General features: G+C 41.0%; 1 protein-coding gene across 1 annotated transcript in view; it reads right to left on the reverse strand.

The window, feature by feature from the left end:
- Positions 1 to 6,718: 6,718 nt before the first annotated feature.
- Positions 6,719 to 14,830, reverse strand: part of SI (sucrase-isomaltase) — a 45,246-nt gene continuing 37,134 nt past the window's right edge. The window contains exons 39-48 of the mRNA XM_058030985.1: positions 14,723 to 14,757; positions 14,515 to 14,631; positions 13,231 to 13,379; positions 12,632 to 12,716; positions 12,482 to 12,538; positions 11,761 to 11,885; positions 11,446 to 11,534; positions 10,237 to 10,286; positions 8,872 to 9,039; positions 6,719 to 7,247 (exon numbers count right to left, since the gene is read on the reverse strand). Of these exons, the coding sequence (XP_057886968.1) occupies positions 7,173 to 7,247; positions 8,872 to 9,039; positions 10,237 to 10,286; positions 11,446 to 11,534; positions 11,761 to 11,885; positions 12,482 to 12,538; positions 12,632 to 12,716; positions 13,231 to 13,379; positions 14,515 to 14,631; positions 14,723 to 14,757 (950 nt within the window). The 3' untranslated portion in view covers positions 6,719 to 7,172. The remainder of the gene's footprint in view (positions 7,248 to 8,871; positions 9,040 to 10,236; positions 10,287 to 11,445; positions 11,535 to 11,760; positions 11,886 to 12,481; positions 12,539 to 12,631; positions 12,717 to 13,230; positions 13,380 to 14,514; positions 14,632 to 14,722; positions 14,758 to 14,830) is intronic.

Raw genomic sequence — 14,830 nt, forward strand, 5'->3', positions numbered from 1 at the left:
AGTTGACAACAATAAAGAAGGCTGGGAAGTTGAAATTCTTTGGTTTCAACAACAATGTTCTTCCCCCCCCCCCCCCCTCCCGTTGTTAAAATCTGTGACTTAGCATTTAAAACAGAAGAAAAGAAAAGACAGGAGAAGTTTTCCCAGTTTTTATATTTTTCTCATACTACAAGGAAACTTTTTTCTCCTTTGTCTGCAGCTCTTGGTGCTGCTCCCCTGCTCGTGGCCTCATCCCTCCCATCCTGCTGAGGAGCTGCAGGGATTTAGGGATGTGGGGAGCCCTTGGCATTCAGGGATGTAGAGTTGGGATTTTGGGAGGACCTGAGCTGTCCCTCCTTATCTCTGTTCTCATGCTGGAGAATATCCAGGGAAGGGAATGGAGCTGGGAAGGGCCTGGAGCACCAGGAGGGGCTGAGGGAGCTGGGAAGGGCCTGGAGCACCAGGAGGGGCTGAGAGAGCTGGGAAGGGTTTGGGGCACCAGGAGGGGCTGAGGGAGCTGGGAAGGGTTTGGGGCACCAGGAGGGGCTGAGGGAGCTGGGAAGGGTTTGGGGCACCAGGAGGGGCTGAGGGAGCTGGGAAGGGGCTCAGCCTGGAGAAAAGGGGGATCAGGGGGGCCCTTGTGGCTCTGCACAGCTCCTGACAGGAGGGGATTTGGGATCTTATCCCAGGGAACAGGGACAGGAGGAGAGGGAATGGCCTCAGGCTGGGCCAGGGCAGGTTTAGATTGGATGTTTGGGAAAATTCCTTCATGGGAAGGGTTGTAAAGCATTGGAAGGGCAGTGGTGGACATGCCATCCCTGGAATTGTCCAGTCCCCATCCCTGGAGCTGTTCTCTGGATGTGGCACTCAGTGTCAGGATTCAGTGGGAGTGTGCTGGTGGTGCCGTGTTGTGGTTGGACCTGATGATTTTAAAAGTCTTTTCCAGCATTACCAAGTCTGTAATTCCAAATTTCCTGCCCCTGCTCTTCCAGTAGGGTGGCAATAAACCTCTGATTGTCCCTGCAGGTGAAACCCCTGGGTCACCTTGTGCTCTGAGCTCGTTTTGTTCCATAGGCCCTGCTCAAATTAAATATTTATTAGGTATAAATATTATAAAAGTTAAGTAAACAAGAACAGAAGTGTGATTTTGCAGGAGAGGCACTGAGGGACTCACGTTGCTTTTTCTCTCCATGTAAAACATTTCTTGCTGCTGTTTGGTTGGGAAATTCTGTGGAATTGCTGCAGCACAATTGGGTTTGCAGTTCTGCAGATACTCAGTGCTACCTCAAGATGCTCTCATTCTCATCCTGAGAGTAGCACAGGATTTATAAATCACTTAGATCTGGGTACTTTGAAATTATTTGGGGACAGGGGCGAGATTTTGTTTATCTGTGCACCTGAGTGCAGAAATTCACTTCTCTCTTTGGAATTAATTTAGGAACAAATATCACTAAGGAAGATTTTTACCTGCATCACTCTGAAGCAACAATCGTTTAATGCAAGCTCTTGAAACTAGGTAATTACTTAGAACAATTACTAGGTAATGATTTAGAACATTTTAAGTCATACTAAAAAAGGAACATTCAGACCATGACAAGATTTTTAATGTTAGTTTTTAAATTAATCCCGATTTTGAGTTTTTCTTTAATTTTTATTGTTTGTGCAACCACACATTCCCCCAGTGCTGAATTGGATTTAAAACTGTACAAACATCTTCATTATTGTATTCCAGATCTCTGTGGTGCTTACATTAAAAAACAAAAGAACAAAGTGAAGCCATCCCTGTGAACAAAAAAAAAAAAAAAAAAAAGGAAAAAAAAGTTATTTCAGCAAAGAGAGAATTTTATTTTGATTTCTGAGGTTATGCAAGAGCTCCAGGAGAAGTGGGACAAGGATAACAAGGAGGGGGATCGATATCCAGAGTTCAAAGGTAGGCAGCTGATCAAAGGTTAAATACAAGAAAAGAAATTATTCCATTCAAGTTAAATATAGGACTTCGTAACCCAAATAGGTGCTTGGCTTCAATTAAAACCCTTTTGTGTTGAGGGCAAGTTCTCAAAGTCAAGCAAACTTTGTTTTTCTTGCTTGGAAAGATGTGTGGGAAGGGATTAGGCTCTCCAAAAGATGGGATGTCTCCATTTTCCCTCCAAAGTGGTTCTGGTTATAAAGGGCAGAACTGATGGGACCCATTTGGGATTGCAGCGTTCAGAGGTGGCAAGGAAATATTTCCTGTTCTAATGTGTTTTGGTTTGAAAAGCCAGGTGTCTGCTAGGAAGGCAGGAACCTCTCTTGAAATGGAGAATGTAAACCCTCTCCCTCTGAAATATTATAAAACTTTTGAAATTAAGGGGTTCTCAGGCAAATATATGGGAATAGGAATAACAGTTCTTTACTAGGAAAAATACAAATACAGTAGTTAAAAAAACCCCCAAAAATACAAAAAAAACAAAAACAAACACAAACACTGCCAGAGTCACTCTAAAGCTCCAGGGCTGCTGGAGATGGGCCTGGGCTCCTCTGGCAGTGCAGGGCAGCACAAAGCTGCTCCTCTGGGAGTGCAGGGCAGCACAAAGCTGCTCCTCTGGCAATGCAGGGCAGCACAAAGCTGCTCCCCTGGGAGTGCAGGGCAGCACAAAGCTGCTCCTCTGGGAGTGCAGGGCAGCACAAAGCTGCTCCTCTGGCAATGCAGGGGGCACAAAGCTGCTCCTCTGGCAATGCAGGGCAGCACAAAGCTGCTCCTCTGGGAGTGCAGGGCAGCACAAAGCTGCTCCTCTGGCAGTGCAGTGGCCAATGGCTGCTGTGCTGTCCCAAAGCTCAGATTGTACCCAGGTAGGAATGCTTGGCTCCTCCCCTGGGCGGAGCATCTCCCCATGGGATGGTGGGATTGGATCAGCCATGCCGGGACACTCTCTGCCCATGGACAGAAGATAATCAATAATTAATGGCCCACGAACAACAGAGATCTCCTGGAGGGAGGATTGGCTGTGGGAGAGATAAAGAAAACTGCCCAAAGAACAGCAGAGAACTGCCCCAGCTCTGACAGATGGGAATTGAACACACACCCTGCTAAACCTGAGATATAATGTAGAGAGATGGAATAGCAGAGCTTGGAAAAGGATTTTATCCAGCCTGGCACAGCTCAGAGCACTGAACAGAGCCAAAGCTGGCAGGAAAAATGGGAAAGGGAGAGCTGAGGGGAACAGGAGTGCCTTGGGGGAGGGATTTGGTGAAAGGAGTTGGAATATTGTGGAGGAAGCAGGAACTGCCTGGATGGAAAACAAAATGCCCTTCCCAGCATCTCTGCACTGGAGCATGGCTGGGAGTATTGGGTAGCACAGAGTAATTGGAGAGGCTGTGTATGCAGAGCAGGAAATTCTGTTTTCTTTCATCATTGAACATGAGAGAAATGTGGGAGGAATTGTGTGGATCAAAACAGAGAGGAAAGGAGAGGAGATTTTGTGGCTGTTTTCTTCAGGGGATGTCCAGAGTTGTGCTGTTCTGAGGAGAAGTGTTAATACAGAGAACATTATTAAATATTTATCTGACAGTGTAAACACTGATAAAAATTGCTTTTAATTTGTCATCTGTTAAAAATAATAACCAATATAATTAAATGTATTAGTGAAAGCAATAACAAGAGGTTGGACTTGAAGCAGAGCCCAATTCTTTGCAGGTTTCCCTTTGCTAACTTAATTCAAACACATCCAGTTTGTAACTCACCAGTATATTCAAATTCAGGAGAAAATAACACAAACCTGCCGAGTTCTGTCATTTTTAGGCAGCAGCTCTTTTGCATTCCACCCAAATCCAAAACTCCTCAGTCCTAAACTTTTATCCAGTTATCAAAACCAAGATGCCAAGGCCAGGTTGGACGGGGCTTGGTGCACCCTGGGACAGTGGAAATGAAACAAAATGAGCTTTAAGTTCCTTCCCAGCCCAAACCATTCCATGATGGTTTGGAAACCAGCTGTGAGGATATTTTTCTCCATGCTTACAGGGCATTGGAAGCTGTTATGTCAGTTCCTGGGCTCACCTGATTTAATGCCAGCTGCTGTGGCTGTGTCCTGATGAGGTGGTTTGGAATTTTTAATATTTTCTCTTTTACACAGAAGATTCTTCCAGTTGTTCCCATGCAGGCAAAGAAACCCACAGATCTGGAGGGATCCTCTTGAGCAGATTCTTTGCTCTCCTCCAAGCCTGTGGTCCTTTCAAGACTCAGTTAATAACGTTTCTAAGAGGTAGTTTTGGACATTCTGCTTAAATGTCCTCTTATTTGCCTTTCCTGTACTGGGTACTCGATGCAAATTTTATCCCTTTTAAAAAGAGCTGGGATATTTTCAGTATCTGCTGCTTTCTGGGCTGACCCTGAGTGTGGGGTTTGTGTCAAGGGGAGGAAATGGGGCTCTACATCCACCTGAAAGGTCTCCTGAGATGATTAAAAGGGACCCACTGGTCAGGGAGCATTTCTGAATCTCCTATTCCATAATTATTATAATGTGCATAATGCCTCATATGCATTAAACATTCAGCTGAAATGACTCTGAATGTGAGAGCAACCATATAATAATGGGAAAAACCCCTTATTTTACATAATAGAATATAAAATATTAATAATGTAACTAATATACATAGGGTAAGTTTAAGTGTGTACACTTAACCATGCAGTTATGAATTATATAGGTAAATACAGCACACACAAATGTGTATTTAAACACTTAAACTTTCCACATGGGCTAATTTGAAGTTCACTGCATTGGATTAATTCTTAACATTTTACTTGCAAATAATCATAACTCAAAAATTCGTATTGCAATATATTTGTGTTGGTTATTGAAAACACCACCAAGCTTGACTGAATCCTTGCAATCACAGGAGATTGGTATTTCCAGGAAATGTAAAGAGGAACTTCCCACTCTGCATCATTTAGCAAAGATTTCCTGGTTTAGCTGGAAAAACCCAGAAGTTCCTCAGCTGAGAGGACAAAAATGACAAAAGTGATTTTTTTTTTGGGAGGGGGAAAGAGGAATGGGAAAGGAACTGGGAAATGGGAAAGGAAAATCCCCAAAGTTGCCAAACCCTCTTTTTCCCCCAGCCCACCACGCTCCAGCTGTGCTGCCAGATGTTGCCATCCAGCTGCTCCTTCCAGCTCCAAGGAAAAATCCAATTACCTGTGCATTTCTGGCAGCTTCATCAGAACAGGCACAGCCAAGTATGACATGGTTTTACCTTTTCCATGAGTGGAATTGTAATTCCAGGGGCAATCCTTCAGTGCAGCAATATCTGCTCCTGTTCTACCCTATCCAGTCTTTCCCAACATTTGGGTCCAGGAGGAGCCTTTTCAGTGCAGGGATCATTTGGGAACCCTTTGATTTTCCATTATTTCCCATAATTTCCTGCCCACACCAATTAGTGTGGCTTCCCTCTAAGCTGTCCCAAGTGGGATTTTCTCTTCAGCTGCTCTCAAACCTCAGGAATTCCAACAAAATTCCAAGAGTTCCAGAAGATGAAGCTCAGAAAAAAAATATTTAGAATGCAGAATTTTGTCTCAGGGAAGACTTTTTGCCTTGAGTGAGGATTTTCTGGTGGGATGTACAGCAGGGTTGTGTCACTCTGGGTGTTGTTATTTTACAGGTGCTGGAAAGTCAAAGTATGAGGAGAGGGAGAGTTTAAAAATCCCAGCCCAGAAGAAGCAGGGAATTGTGGAATTCTGCTGGAAACTCCCTCTTACTCAGGATGAAGGATTTTCATGGGATTTTCTGCAATGGGACACGTTGGGGCTGGATCCAGGGTCTCTGTGGGGTGGGACAGACTCCCAGGGGTGGCCAAGAGAGTTTGAAGCTGGGATTTCTCAGCCTGGGTGAGTTCCTCAGGAATTATTACCTGGGGACTCAATAAAACCTTCCCTGGGGCTGAAACGCAGGATTCAGTTGATGTGCTGGGACTCTGAATGCTGGAAAACTGACATGAAAGAGGTTCCCCAAATAAATAAGGAAAAAATACATTTTTGAAGGGGTCTCAAAGCTGAAAAAAAGCCAATAACAAGGTTCCCCAAATAAATAGGAAAAAACTGGTTTTTTGGAAGCCTTTGGCTGTCCCTGATGTTTCCATTGTCAGATGAGAGGGTGCAAAATTGTGGGACAAAGTGAGAGGGAGTGGGCTGAAGGTTCTGCACCCCCTCACGCCTCTCTGCAGCAAAGGGACACATCTGCATCCATTCTGTGAGAAACAGGGAAGTTCTATTTGTCAAAAAACAAAGGATAAAATTACTCCTAAATGAGCATTTTCTTTGCCAGTATCACTATCCTAGTGAAATTTCAATAAATTCATCCCCTATAATTGCATTAATCCACCTATGAGATGTTGGTTATTGAGTTTTTTACCCCAGAATTTCAAAGCAAAGAACAATCCTTGAAATGAATGTAAAGCTCAGTCACTGGAGATTGCCACTACCTCCTGCAGTATTTATTCCCATCAAATTTAATTGTAAATATGTTTTCCCAGTCTCTTCAGTTCATATGCTGCACTCTTGGGATAAAAGGAGGCTTTAATGTGAATTATTATTATGGTAAACACACAGTAACAACAACATTTCCTTCAGTGAAATAAACAGAGACCAACATTCATTAATTAACCTTAAAATTTCAGGTTTTATTCTACAACTTCAAGTTAAAACACAGGGAGCACAAATCTGAAGTCATACAACCCATCAACTTCAAATTATTCTTTCAAGTATCTGAATATTTTATGGACCAACATCTTGAAACATCATTTCATGCTAAATCAGTCATCTCAAAACATTTGCTTCTACTTTATCTGGCCTTAAATTCTCCATAATAATGACCTGCATGGGTATAATTAAAATTAGGATGGAAGTTAAATATAGGCAAAATTACAGCTTCAAATCCACTTTGGTAACATCAACTGCATCTTTTTTACAAAATTAATCAGATATGAAGTCAGACAGGAATTCTACTCTAAAAAACAGAGTTTTCCCCTTCAGTTCTCACTCTGAAAGATGAACTTTATCCTCAGCTGGCTCTGCTAGCTCGTGGCTGCTTTGTACACAGAACACCTGGCTGTGAACTGTACTGCTGTGTTGGGAAGGGAAAAAGCATTCCAGGGTGACAAAAAAGCACTTTGGCAATTGAAAAGTGGTTTTAAAAGTATGGGAAAATGCAGAGGTGTGGCCGATTTTATTGTCCTTCCAAGCTCCACTGCAGGGTGTAGTTCTGGCCCAGTGTCAGCTGGAGATTGGTGATTTTCAGGACCTGTGGATAAAACGCACAAAATGCACATTTAGTAACTGAGCCCTGAAGATCCACGGTGTTTTCTGTGTTCCAGGGAGAAACTGGATTCTCATTTTAAACAGCAAGAATTTATTTCCCTTTTTTTATTTACATTTGTTTATATATCACTACACACACAGTTTAACCAGCACAGATTTGGGAGTCTGACCTTGACTCTCTGATCCCTTCCTTCACCCACGGGCTCTTTTAGAGCTGAGGTTCCTTTTGTTTTTTAAAAACAGAAATTTTTAAAGTAGAAAAACTTGAAATACATTGCAATTCAACAGTGCATATGAATTTTTTTTCCATCAAAAAGTCATCAGCAGAATCTCAGAGCAGGTTTTTCTCCTGTCACATCTCCCAGGTTGCAAGGAGCAGTTGGGGAACAAAATCCATTGCCAAAAATGGCATTAAATGATATTAAAATACCATTACCTGATGGCAGCCTGTGCCTCTTTCTGAAATATGGTTTATTTTAAATATGGTCAATAGATGTGTATTTTAAATATGGTAAATACTTGCATTTTTAAATATGGTAAATATTTTAAATATGCTAATATAAAAATTCCAAATATGCTAAGTAGATAGATTTTTAAAATATGGTAAACATACAAATATTTAAATATGGTAAATATTTTAGATATGGTAAATATACAAATATGGCAAGTAAGATATATTAAATATGGTAAATATAAATATTTTAAATAGGCAAATGCAAAAATTTTAATATGATAAATATATATTTTTAAATATGGTAAATAAAACTTTTTAAATGGTAAATATATAAATATTTTAAATAGGCTAATATAAGCATTTTAAATACGCTAAATATATATTTTTAAAATATGGTAAATAAAAATATTTTTAATATGGTAAATATATAAATATTTTAAATATGGTAAGTAATTTTTTTAAAATATGGTAAATATATAAATATTTTAAATAGGCCATTATAAAATTTTTAAATATGCTAAATATATATAAAATATAGTAAGTTAAATATTTTAAATTTGGTAAATATATAAATATTTTAAATATGATAAATATATAAATATTTTAAATATGGCGAGCAAAATATTTTAAATATGGCAAATATATAAATATTTTAAATATGTTAAATATATAAATATTTTAAATACGCTAAATATACAGATATGTAAAATATGGTAAGTAACAATATTTTTAATATAGTAAATATTTTAAATCGACTATTATAAAATTTTAAATATGCTAAATATATATATTTAAAATACGGTAAGTAAAATATTTTAAAATTTGGTAAATATATAAATATTTTTAAAATGCTAACAAAAATTTTAATATGCTAAAAAATATATATATCTATATTTCTTAAATATGGTAAGTAAAAATACTTTAAATATTTTAAATCTGCAGAGGTTTAAGAGCACAAATGCAGGTTTTTAACCCTTCCAGCAGCATTGGTAAATATATAAATATTTTTAAAATGCTAATAAAAATTTTAATATGCTAAAAATATATATATATATGTCTTAAATATGGTAAGTAAAAATACTTTAAATATTTTAAACCTGCAGAGGTTTAAGAGCACAAATGCAGGTTTTTAACCCTTGCAGCAGCATCTCACCTTGTTGCTGCTATAGCCGTGCTGGTGCTTGGATGGGACTGCTGCCCCGTTCTGTGTCACTGTCACCTGAGTGACGTTCCTGGGCACCCCCAGGACCCTGACCTCAGTGAACATCAGGTTGTTGGGGTCCGTGTAATTCTGGTGTGTAACTGTGATCTCCAGAGCGTTCTGGAAGGAAGAGGGAAAGGCAAATATATCAGAGATTGGGATAAGGCTGGTACAAATCCAGAGCAGCTGGGACAGTGGAAGGTGTCCCTGCCATGGAATGAGAGGATTTTTGTGTCCCTCCCAACCCAAACCATTCTCTAATTCTGGGAAGCCCACTTCAGCTTTCCATTTGATATCCTCGCCCCAGGTTTGGTTTTTTTCTCAATTTTTATTCCCTAATACCTGTGTGGTGTTATTTATTTTTCAGATGCTGAAAGCTTTTCTCCACTTTGTTAACCTGGGCTCTGCTGTGCTTTAATTGCCACTCAGCTGATTGATTTGAGGAGTGAAGAACAAGAAATTCTCAATCCCTGGCAGGGCAGCAAGAGCTGCAGGACAAAGCCCTCCTTCCCTGCCCTGTGTCACCTCCCAGGTGCTCCAAGAGCTGCTCCAGCCTCTTCTCCTCCTGCTCTTTCCCTCCCAGAACAGCTCCTGCCTCCCCATCCCTTCCCTCAGCACTCACAGCCCCCCCTCATTCAGTTTCTGGGATTTTAAGTAGATTTTGGATTTCTTTAGGATGCCCAAAAGTGCTGTGACATAATCCCATGTATTTGGTGCTCAGAGGGTGAGTGTTTCTCACTGTTGGTTGATTCAAGACCTCTTTAATTAGGTTTTTCCTTAGGAGGTTTTTGTAAGAGCAGGGAAAGGTGCTTTTATTTTATAATCTCCTTACAACTGCAAATATTGAGTGTTAGCAAAACAAACCCCTTTCCTCAGCAATTAACACCCTTTTATTTGACAAAGACAGAATTAGATGAGAAGAAAGAACAGTGTGGATAAAATTAGAAGACATTGTGGCACACTGGAAAATAATGAAATAAGAAAGTGTGTTTTCTCCTGCAATAGAAAGAGCTTTTCTTTTAAGCCAAAAGTCCCTGTAATTAGAGCCTAATTTATTTCCAGATATTCCACTGGTTATGGAAATGAAATCTGACAATTGTGCTTAACAATACTCTTCAGGTTCACTCATAAATTCATTCTTAACACAATTTAATCACATTTCTTGTAGCCTAGCACAATTTAGTATAAGGTTGGGATACACAGACATTAGGAATACTCAAATTGAAATACCCATAGTTAAAAATATAAAAAAAAGTTAAAAATATTAAAAAAATCACCTGAAGGGACTATTAAATAAATATGAGCTAATGTGATTACCTGCTTAGCAGTAAATGATGTCAGCAGGTAAACACCATCTTCATATGCATCTGTGAAAAAGAAAGAATGAAAGAAATTGAATAAAATGTCTTTTGCTGGCCACCTCATTTAACACATTATCAAAATTTCTGTCCACTGACAGCTTACAAATACAAGGGATGTATTTATATGTAAATAGAGAGAAGTTGTGCATTTCCAGGAGATGAATGCCATTAGACATAAAATACTTGCAGTGTATGTAAAGCTGAAATGAGGATAAAAGGAGAACATTTTAGGGGTGAGATATAAAAGCAGGCAAAGAAACAGCACTAGGGAGATCAGGGGAGTTTAGATGAGGAGAAAAATGTTTGTTTGAAACATTGAAGGAATGAAGAGTCATTTCCACATCCCCCTCCATGGCCAGGTGACAATTCCAGGTGACACCTGATGGAGGTGCTGCCTCTCCGAGTCCCTGCTGGTGTTTCCCCAGTGCTGTGGTTCAGCTGTCACTGCCCTCTGGGGCTCCTGTCCTGCCTTCCCACACTCCTGGCACTGCTACCCTGGGAGATGCTCTACCCAAATTCCATTTATCACCAGCTTTCCCTAAATGTGGCCATCCTTTCTGGATTCCAGTGCTGGGAGAGGCTGTGAAGCACCTCCACATCCACCTCCAGGTCCCCATGCAGGGCACATTTCCTGCATTCCTGGTGGGAATTGTTATTGCAAGGGTAGTGCTCTCTGGGTGGGGAGGAGAAATGCCAGCTCAGTGTCTCTCACCTGAAGACAGCTTAAATTTAGCCATGTTGAGGAAATTAATGAGAGCCTCTCACACGATCTGTGCTGATGGTTCCCACAGGTTTGAGGAGGAATCTTTGTTACCTGCCTTTCCTCAGGCCCAGGGCACCAGCTCATTTATACAGCACATTAATTAATAAATCACAGCGTGGTGTGGCTTCAGTCAGGAAGGATCATGTTTCTGTAAAGTTGGCCTGCAGGTTTCATTTCAGTTTTGCTCTGAAGGTGAGTTCAGATCTGTGCCCCAGAAATGGTCTTGGCCAAGTCCATCCCTTCGACCCCAGTTTGCTCCCTCTCTCCCCACTTCACATCCTATCCGTGGGTTTGGTTTTGTCTGCTTGAACTGGGGCTTTGAATGTCCCCAGGGATGGAGCCTCCCTTGGCAGTATCCAGCAATAAAAAGGGTTTTAGGGAGGGAAGAAGGGCTGGCCATACCAATGCGAACCCCATCGTCCCAGTAGAGGTGTCCTGCTGCAGACTGAGCATCATCCAGGGCCACCGTGAGTCCCATCGGGTTCTTCCGGCTGTGCAAACACAATTTCCTCTCAGTTCCCTCAGCTGCTCACATTCCGTATTCCCCAAATGGTAATTCCTTTCCAGAAAAGTCATGTACCACCCAACTGGCCTCCCACAGCCATCTTCCCATCCCATACTACTAAAGACCGTTAGGAAAAAAAAAACAAAACCAGCAAACAAAACCAAAAACCAGCAAAAAGACAAATAAAATTCAAAATTTTCACTTGTTCCTACCTGAAAGCAGTTGTTCTAGCAGGTGCTTGCCAAGGCAGGATGTATCCACCTCGGATGTGCAGGTTGATGTGATCCAAAGGAGCCGATAGATTTTGGAATTGTTTCCTAAAGCCAGTATCTGAGTTCTGTGGACAAAAAAATAGGAGTTTTTACAGAGTTTTCCTTCAGAATAAAATGTAATATTTCTCTAGACAGGTTAATTAGGAGTTGTTACTACAGGAGTAACTGTTAATAAGAGAAACCCTGAAATTTTGGGTGTAAAAAAGCCAGGCCTGACCATGGGTGATGGCAGCTGAACCAAAGGGGCCAAGCAGGTGAAACGCAAACCTGTGATTAATGAAGGGAGTTTTGATCCTGCTCTTCCTATCTCCAAATCTTTTATTATTTTCCTGGAAAAATTACACAGCTAAATCTGGTTTTTTCTTTCTTTGTTAGAGCATTCCATTACAAAAACCTTCTGTGTATCATTTGAGGGTTACAAAAAGTGAAAAGAATTCTAAATTAAAGGTATTAACTTTGCCTTTTCATTTCTCATAACTCTGGTCATGTTATTATACATTATTATGAAGGAATCAAGGATTTTTATTATTTCTTTTTATATTTCTAAGAACTTACATTAAATGCAAATTAGGCAGGGTGTTCCCACCTCCCTGCCATGCTCAGCACTGTGAAAAGACAGAAAACCCAAGTTTTAAAATACAATTTTTTTAGGATGACTTACTGTGTGGTAATCATACCAGCGGGCATCGGGGAAGTAAGCCACCACACTCCGATCATTCTGCAGGTAAACACACAAATTTTAGGCACCTCAGATCAAAAAGTGAAGCTTAGTTAAACTGCCTTTCAGTAATAAATAAGTTTAAGAGCTCACCTCTCTCATCACAGGGCTGATGAGCAGGGCAGGACCCCAGAGGAACTGCTCGTCGATGTCCCACGTGGTCCTGTCTCCCACAAACCTGCCAGGAGGAGAAGCCAGAGCTGAGCTTTCCCAGAGAGCTCCTCCTTGAACACCCTTCTGGCACTAATTTCACCTACTCTCTTTTCTAGGATCTGTTTCCTCATTATTGCTGTTAATAATTCAGAGATCAGTTAATGGCTGCACAAAGACCCTGATGTGACACTCAGAGAAATGAAACTTAGTGCTTATATTTAGGGGGTTTGGTCCATTTCTCTGCTTTTGCTTTTCAGTACATTGGGACAACAAAACTCTAAAAGTCTTGCACTTATTATTTACAGTAATAAAATCTTGGACAGACTGGGACAGACTTTTTAATTTGAGCCACTGCTTTCTGAGCTTTGTAAAAAGTAAGTCACTACATGCAAAATCTCCATTTTTCCCAGCCAAGACTTGGTATTTTTTGATTGAAGGGTGAATGCTGTAACAAAGAGACAACTCTGTTGTTAGGGGGTCACAACTGGAGGAGTTTTAATGGGAATTCTTGGTGAGGAGAGCAGGGGAATTGCACTTACTCGTGGAGAACGGGGCGGACCACGGTGCTGCCATCGGCGTGGGCGTCGTGCAGCAAGGTGTAGAGGTAAGGTAACAGGGTGTATCTTATGTTCAGCACATTCCTGGACATGTCTTCAAAAGCTTCATCCCAGGAAGCAGGATCTTGCCTCTGAAAGGGAGTGTTGTTAGAGAAGCTGGGTTGGACTGCGTGAGAAAGCTAAAAAAAGCAAATCCACACAGCCAAACAAACCGAGGGAATTTCCTGTCTGAAGCAGAGCATCTTCATTTGTTTATTCTTCACCTCAGGAGCAAGTGAAAACTGTGGCTGTCACTGTCAGCCCCAGGAGGGGAACTAGAAAGAGGAAAGCTGATAAAAACCCAGGGGAAACAGTAAGAATGTTTAATGCAAAGTGTCCCCAAGGTGTGACACGTCCCAGGGCACATCACCCAGGAGCCCGAGGCACCAAGGACTGGTGTCAGGAGAGCCTCAAGTCTTTATTAAATGTAGGAACAATACCTTGGCAAATTGGGCAGGGCTGGAAGCACCACGATAACCCTGAATCTGCATTTTGAGGCTTTCAGGGCCTGTGGAAGGTGTGTGCTGTGAGATAAAGCAGCTGCCTTTGAAAAGGAGACTTTAATCCATTAGATATTTGCCATCTAAACAGCTCCACTCTGCTGGACCTGAAGCTTTCCCTGCAACACAAGTGCTGTTTCCTTTTTTTCATTCTCCCAGTTATCTTGTTTTACAGCTTTCTCCACTCCACTCCTTAGCCTACATTTAGGCAATTATTTCCCTTTCCTTTCAGCAGAAATACAATATCTGATGGTGGCAAACAGGCAGAGCACACAAATTCCTGAGTCTCACTCCAGCATCTTATTACACTGCCCCATTTTCTCATTTGTTCTATAATTATGGGCAATTAGGGCCGAGAGCACCGAGGTCAGTTGCCATAAAATCTCCATTTTAGCTCCTCTGTAGCTCATTGAAATCCAAATGGCACAGAGGGGAAAATATGCAGAGTTCAGATTCAGTGAAAGCAAAGTTAGAAGGGGCTTCCTTCAAGTGCCCAAATCCCAGAGCAGCCCCTCTGTGGGCACAATGGGGAGGCTTACAGCAGAGCCAGTATAGAAACGATGACAATTTTCATTTGATAAAGCGCCAAAAGTGTTGTGCTTTTCTCCATTTGACTTGGAATATTTTTTTTTTTTTGAGCCAGGGCAGTTGTGCAATTTTCTGTCTGATTTTGCCTGTGTGTTGCAAAGGCCCAGCTGCTAAGAACTATTAAAAAATTGAAACTCACCCGTGTTCCTTTCTCATTGTGATTCCTGGAAAATGGGTAAAAGGCACCCAGCTGCATCCAGCGGACACACAACTCATACTGTGAGTCTTTGAAGAAGCCACAGATATCAGCTCCTGTCTGAAATATTCAGAATAATCCAAATGGAAAACTGTATTATCATGTACAGCATCACGGTAATTAAATAGAAGTTAATAACTCATTAGCTTACATAAGATATTCCAAAGAGACTGAACTCCATCATGCCTGAAAAGAGAAATAAATTGGAGTTACTCGCTGGGTTTTTTTTTACATTTTTGTTGCATAGACAGTGTTTATT

Source organism: Melospiza georgiana, chromosome 10 (genome assembly GCF_028018845.1).
Source record: "Melospiza georgiana isolate bMelGeo1 chromosome 10, bMelGeo1.pri, whole genome shotgun sequence".
In the NCBI taxonomy this organism is placed as follows: Eukaryota; Metazoa; Chordata; class Aves; order Passeriformes; family Passerellidae; genus Melospiza; species Melospiza georgiana.